At 39.6% G+C, this 6,572-nt stretch overlaps 1 protein-coding gene across 3 annotated transcripts in view; it reads right to left on the bottom strand.

Moving 5' to 3' along the window:
• Positions 1 to 6,572, bottom strand: part of KDM1B (lysine demethylase 1B) — a 28,332-nt gene that overhangs the window by 3,193 nt on the left and 18,567 nt on the right. For 2 of the 3 annotated variants that reach the window (XM_056331697.1, XM_056331695.1), the window contains exons 16-21: positions 6,254 to 6,385; positions 5,777 to 5,851; positions 4,762 to 4,878; positions 3,819 to 3,944; positions 2,204 to 2,326; positions 203 to 355 (exon numbers count right to left, since the gene is read on the bottom strand). In XM_056331697.1, the coding sequence (XP_056187672.1) occupies positions 203 to 355; positions 2,204 to 2,326; positions 3,819 to 3,944; positions 4,762 to 4,878; positions 5,777 to 5,851; positions 6,254 to 6,385 (726 nt within the window). The remainder of the gene's footprint in view (positions 1 to 202; positions 356 to 2,203; positions 2,327 to 3,818; positions 3,945 to 4,761; positions 4,879 to 5,776; positions 5,852 to 6,253; positions 6,386 to 6,572) is intronic. The other variant, XM_056331696.1, reaches the window with a different exon arrangement.

The following is a 6,572-nucleotide window of genomic DNA, read 5'->3' as shown; positions in this document are numbered from 1 at the left end:
CTGCTGACCTGAAATATTTATTAGACTTTCCATGCCCAGTAATAATACAAATAAAGAGGGTTCTGTATCAATAAACCCAGAAACATTAGCATGTTTGTGTAACAGAGTTTATGCTAGCTTTAGGTTAGCGGTGTTAGCAAAAGTTCTTTAATAAGAAATAGTTCTCCAAAAACCTTAAATCAACAGTAACAAAGATACTTACCTCACCAGCAAAAAAAATTTTCCCTTGTATGTCTTCAGCTATAATGTCATAAGCTTCACCACTGCCCCCTGTTTTCACAAAACTATATGCCATCTGGAGCCAAGGGTCTTTGCTCCACTGAGTAACAAAAAACTTCACTGGGTCAGGAACCTCCTGCATAATCAAAAGAAAAGTTATGCACTGCAAAGAAAAGCTCATAATTGCATAGCTTGTTGTCATAAACAGTCTCATGTAACCTTTTAGAGTATGTAGTAGCAGGATGATACAGATTAGATCACCTTCCAGAATTAAGTTCCTGTTTTATTTATTATAGTACTAACCACAAAGGTTAAAGAGTTCTCTTCAAAATACAGATACTCTTGCAAACAGATAAAATACCGATATTAACATCATTCAATATGTTTCTATGTATAATGTAAGCACTTCTTATCTTCATAAGGCATGCCACTTTCCTACTTCTAGCTGGTTAAATCTCAAAATGTAATCTTCATCATTTTATTCCGATGGAGAAATAACGTTTCTGATCATAGATAAGCAAAGGAGCTGGCTTGAAAGCTAGGGTCAGGGAGAGAACAGAAGGCCAGAGTGTTTGTAGCTAAGCCACGACAGTAATCCTGCGTGCTCTGTCACCTGGCAGCCACATTTCCACACAATTCTACCAAAAAGGGCCTGGCTGACAGTTGTATGACAGCTTAGTCAACTACAAATGCATCTTACTCTTGAGGAACTCGTGACAAGTAAAGAGAAGCACCCCTGGCTCCTCTTACACAGCGTGTGGTACCAACAACAGGCTGCTCTGCTCAGGTGGCACGTGAGGGGCTGAAGCTCAAGCAGTCGGGGGCCAGCCACGTGTGGCGAGGTGCGCAGGCACCCCAGGTTCTGGTGCAGCCGCGGAAGCTATCTTGTCTTTGAAAATCCCGCTGCGCTGGGGACAGATGCCTGAAATTCACAGCTGCGACAAACCAGGGAGACAGACAGGAAAATGTCTCTTCTAGACTTGAGTGGCACCAAAACCACAGACCTGTTCGCTACCTCTACACTCTTGTGAAGTCAAAAGAGCAGGTATGTGGACTTACACCGCACATGATGTGGTTAATTCTAAAGCATTACCAAAAGTATGTTTTCTAGGAAAACCGGAGCTTTCAGATGCCTAGCATCTGCACCATCCGTAAGGCTTGAGAGGTCACCCATGAACATGAACGCGAGCATTCCTTGGGATCTAACTGCTCTAAGGAATTGATCGAAGGCTCTGCTGTCTATAGAGTGGGAGGCACGTAACATTGCTAAGCAGTGGTTTTGGCTTGCCTCAGGCTTCTCTGATTTTCCTATTTGTTTTTATCCTAATGATGAGCTGGGGGAAGGAAAGGTAGAAATTTTTATCTTAATTTCTTTTTACGGTCAGGATGTAGGGCCCGTGATTGATGATTGTGCCTGTACCTCTATCCCAAGACAGCTCTGGAAGGGCTGGTTCTTACTAGAAGAGTACAGGGTTTGTTTCACTTGGTTTGGGGGTGTTGTAATTTCAGCTACTTTTTACATGGGTGTGAGTAAATCATAGTCAAATTCACCTTGCTTAAAGCTCTTATCGTGCATTTTAAGTGGTGATGACCGAACATGCACACAAACATCCCCCCAAGAAAACAACATTTGGAAAAAGTGACATCTAAGAAGGAAGTGTATTTGCGTTACCTGCCTAAAGCACTGATTTTAATTATTTTTCCTTTCTAAAAGCACTTTAAAGGATGATAGTTCATTTCTGGTTTTCCATTCATTACTGTTTTCCTTCAGGCAGATCTAAGATATCTCAATTCACATTTTTCACACGAGACCAAACATTGTGTTTCCAGAGTGTCTCGAAGGAAGCATATTCCCTCAGATTGACAAGAAAAGAAAAATAGTTTAAAGTGTCAAAGGTTTTGCTATACATCATGAAGTAATACAATCAAAAGGTCTGTCTGTCAGCAAGTTAATTCATCTCTTAATAAAAGAGGCTTCTCTTACCTGCTCCTTGAAGAGCTCTCGAAGTACAGTCATACACTGTTGCAGTATTTGTTTATCATCTAAATTCTTAATGGTCGTCACAGCATCTCCAGTGACCACTGACATTAAAATGCTTTGTTTGCTCTAAAAACAAGATATTAATGTGAGACCATTTTTAAATGATTAGGTTATGAAGTATTTCTCGAAGAGTCCCTTTTAATTGGTATTGACAGATTTTCAGTTGCAGAGCGACTTTTGTTCTAAAGTGGGTTTGATTCCTATTTCACAGTATTTATCAGTATTTATGCTCAAATCATCAACATCTCTGAGAACTTGTTCAAGATCTGTGTTACGGTCAGCCCCTTTTACCACTTGCTAAATCAACGGAAAAATTCCTATCTCTACCTACTTAAAGGCAACACTGAAAGATTTGACATTTATGGTGTTACTCTTTGTGACAGACCTCTTAAGCTGCAGTTCCATGCCAAAATTCCACCTCAACTGTACTGAAATGTCAAAAGGTGGTAACAAAGTACTTAAATACTAGTTAGATATGTTTTGGATTAGGCCAGTACTAAGTTCTAACCAGCAAATTTTGGCCCAAGAAATGAAAGCTCAGTTCTACTGATGTTTCCTTCTGCTTCAAGAAATCTCTACTACCATGCAGAAGTTTCGAAGATGAAGTGGTGACTATAAAATAGCGTACAGGTTCTCAACTCTCTTAAAGAACTGTCCCTCTCTCGTTTATATAAGGCAATTCTGTTGTTACTAAACTTGATCGCTAGCAGAGAATAGCTATCAAGCAAATTAAGAACTGTATTGAGTGTCCCTGGCAGCACCAGAGCACTGAACCTCATGGAGCACGGAGCTTAGAAGTATTGAAGATTCCTTGTTTAAGGGAAGTCACGGACAGGTACAGATATGCATTGTGTAGCAACAGAGCACAGTCTTCACAGGATGGTTTCCTTATGGAGTAAGCCATAAGGCTACAGAATGGCCTTTTAATTGTGGCCAAGTAGGAAGCAGCAGTTGTTGTAAGAGCACGAAAAAGTAAGATATAAACATCTAATGTGTCTGCTTGAAACGGGTGAGGAAGAGAAACGTGACGTCAGTGCACTGGTCTGAACTTGGTTTGAAATTCATGAGTTCGGGACTGACCCTACAGACCTCAGTCTCATACAAAACATAGTGTGGGTCTTTTCTTCTGCCATTCCACATAATTACTCAGGCTAGTGCAAGCCAGCAAGTATTAACAGAGCAGCATGGTCTTCTTAACAGGATTTTTAGCTGATTTAAATAAGGGACAAAAGCCCGAAACTGTAAGTGACCAGTAGACTTTTTCCCATATTAGTACATCTACAGTCAGGTATTACAGACTTGTTTTCAGGATAGTTTGAGAATAAAAACATTAACTTGCTTGTATAATATTTTGTATCTGAACACAGGAAAACATTCCCATTTACTACAGTGAAGTATCAATCAGCTTTTTCTGGATAAATAACCCTGCTTCCACTTCTTTTAACAGGTGCAGGGGTGGGGGGGAAGAAATAAACTTTCATTGTTCAGTAATTATTGCACCTAGTTTCCAAACTGAATTTCCAAAGGGCCAACAGAAAACACAGCTGGAATATGGTACCTCTGGATCCATGTCATAGAAAACACTGAAGAGCCCACGTTGGCTGGAATTGGGTGGAACATGACCAAAAAAATCAGCTCCTTGAATTTTACTGTCCCAAAATCTATAAGGAAACTGCAAGGCAATCTAGAGAGAGAGAGATTGAATTAAAGCATTTCACATCACAAAACTCGGAACTAGGCATGGTATATGGTTTTGTTCTTTTCCACTCAATTAAGAGACACCCAGTTCTATGAGAGGGTTTCAACAGAGAATGTATGGGCCTGTTCTCCAAGGGGGACAGGGAAGGAAAAAGAAAAAAGCTGGTCTCACAAATTGCAAATGCACAGACTGTCAGATTCACAATGGAATTCACTATGGAAAATGCTCAAGACATAATTTTTACAAGCCTGACATAGAACTTAGCGATCCCCATCCTGTGCGTGGGGTTTCTGGATCTTGCTTTTAAGTTTCAGCATTGTTATATTCCTGTTTGTGGCATTACTGCTGTTACTGTTTTGTTCTAAGCACACGTCTTACTAGGGATCTCTGCAGGAGAGGCTGTCTTTTTGCACTGGGAAAGGGTAGGAGATTTTACACTGGACAAATACACAACTTCCAGTATTCTTCTGAAACAGTTTTTGTATTTATTAGGTTGAAAGGACCTGGAATAAGCATATTGTTAGAATTTTGGAAGCTCTAAGACCATCATGAAGGCGTGCTCAAAATTATGTGCGAAGCATTTAAGCTGCGAAGCAATTCTGCAAACAATTTCTTTTAAAAAACCATTAAACTGGGAAATCAAAGAAACAGAAATACATGTTATTCCCAATAGCATTTTGCTCTTCTGGGCAATAAAACCAAATGCATAATAAATCCTGAGAAATACACAGCAAAAGCAGTGGGGACAAAGCAGCAAATGTTTCTATGAAAAGAAAAAGAAATATTATCTGAGATTACTTACCTTCTCAATGACTCCTGCTCCCAAACTATTAATGGCTTTAATTTTCTTTTCTGACAGTGGGGGATTAAACTGAATGGCATTTTTCTGAAGAAGGGCCAGTGGTACAGTCACTAATACCTGAAAGAAATAATTGCCATTACAACAGTAGCAAAAGCTGAACACTGCACTTAAGCCTCACAGCATCCTCTTAACATGGATTATTCTTGTAGGATGCAGTGTAATACTCACATCTCTAGATTAGTGTCTGGTTTTACTCCCCATTAAGGGGAACCACGTGCCTTACATTCAGGTGAAGACAGACCCTGCAGTTCACTGGGTTTAAGTTACAGTCTGTTGAATTGCTTGTATCAGAGTAGCTAACCATGACGCTAATTTTAATACCTCCTGTAAATTAGAGTCGATGGCTCTCAGATTAACAAAACTGTCTTTTTGAAAGGAGAAAAGATGGTCATTGTTTTGGCTTGTTTCTTCTTCCTTCACAGATCCCTTCCCTTTAAAATATGCTCAGTAACACCGTCGATGCATAAACTTGATTGAGATTGGATTGATACCATTTTAAAAATTACTAAAACCTAAGTTATACAGCATGAAGCAGGTGGGGATACAGGGAATAAGGAAGACTGGGAAGTACAGGTTGTCGAGTACTTCATACCAAAGGGAAACATTTTTATAGGGCAGATTCACATGCTAAATGGAGTAAAGCTGAGCAGAGAATGGAACCAGAAAACATAACTTACTTCAAAGACCCACAAAAATCTGTTTGCTTCACATTTTTAGTGAAGTAACCTTTATAGGTCTTAGTTCTTCAGATCAGCTAGTACCCAAAACTCTAGCATGCTCAATGAAAAGTAGGCTCCAAGACATCTAAATACATATGAGTTTTCATCTTCGAATGGGGAGAAATTGGACTAAATAGTCTTCAGGGGCAGGGGGAGAACAACGAAAAGGACATGTACTGTTGTCAATATTGTTCTTGTGTTCCCTAAAATTCTTAATCTCAACATGTATTGGGTACCTTTTGTGTTGTCCACACTGTTCCATCTGCAGTAGTGACCTGTACTTCTTCACCAGAATAGTCAATACTCTGTACCTATTGAAGACAAATTGAAGATTATGCTACAAAGTCTACACATGCAATGTGAATTCAGATAAAAATAGCTAATACAGCACTAGTCTGCAAACCAAAAACTGAGAAACACAAATTTCCAGAGAAATACTGAAAGAAAAAAAAAAAATTGCCTCCATGGAAGCTGAAAAAGAAAAATCATCATGATTCTAACATATAAGCTCATCATATCGTAATATTTAAATACTGATAGTCCTCAAAGAGGATTTCAGAAATGTTGGAATTTTCCTCTTTTTCTTTTAGACAAATCAAAATATTCACAAGCACAGATTTGCCTGGTCCAAAAGAACACAAAGATATGACTGGGTGCTTCAAAGCATTGGGTGCATCCAAGACAGGCACTGCATCAGCATTTTCCAGACTCACTGGGAAATTCAGCCGGATGTCCAGCCCTTCTGCCAATTTATCAATCACAGTAGAATATCCCACAGTTAGAAGAGTGTGATCTCCAGCAAACTGGGCAAAAAATTCATTGTGGTCCCATGAGCGTGCAGATACCTGTGGACAGAACACAACTAGCTGTCTCTACTGGGGAGGTGACATGGGTACTAGCAAAAGTCCCACAGTTTAGAGGGAGCCACCCAATTCCCTTCACAACTGGGAAAAAAAGGTGTATCACCAGAATGTATGGCAATGCTGGCAAAGGCCAACAGCCGCTATGCAACACATGAAATACTGGATTAAG

Source organism: Falco biarmicus, chromosome 3, assembly GCF_023638135.1.
Source record: "Falco biarmicus isolate bFalBia1 chromosome 3, bFalBia1.pri, whole genome shotgun sequence".
Classification (NCBI taxonomy): domain Eukaryota; kingdom Metazoa; phylum Chordata; class Aves; order Falconiformes; family Falconidae; genus Falco; species Falco biarmicus.
Note: the sequence above shows the minus strand (reverse complement) of the source record. Positions and strands in the feature narration are given on the sequence as shown.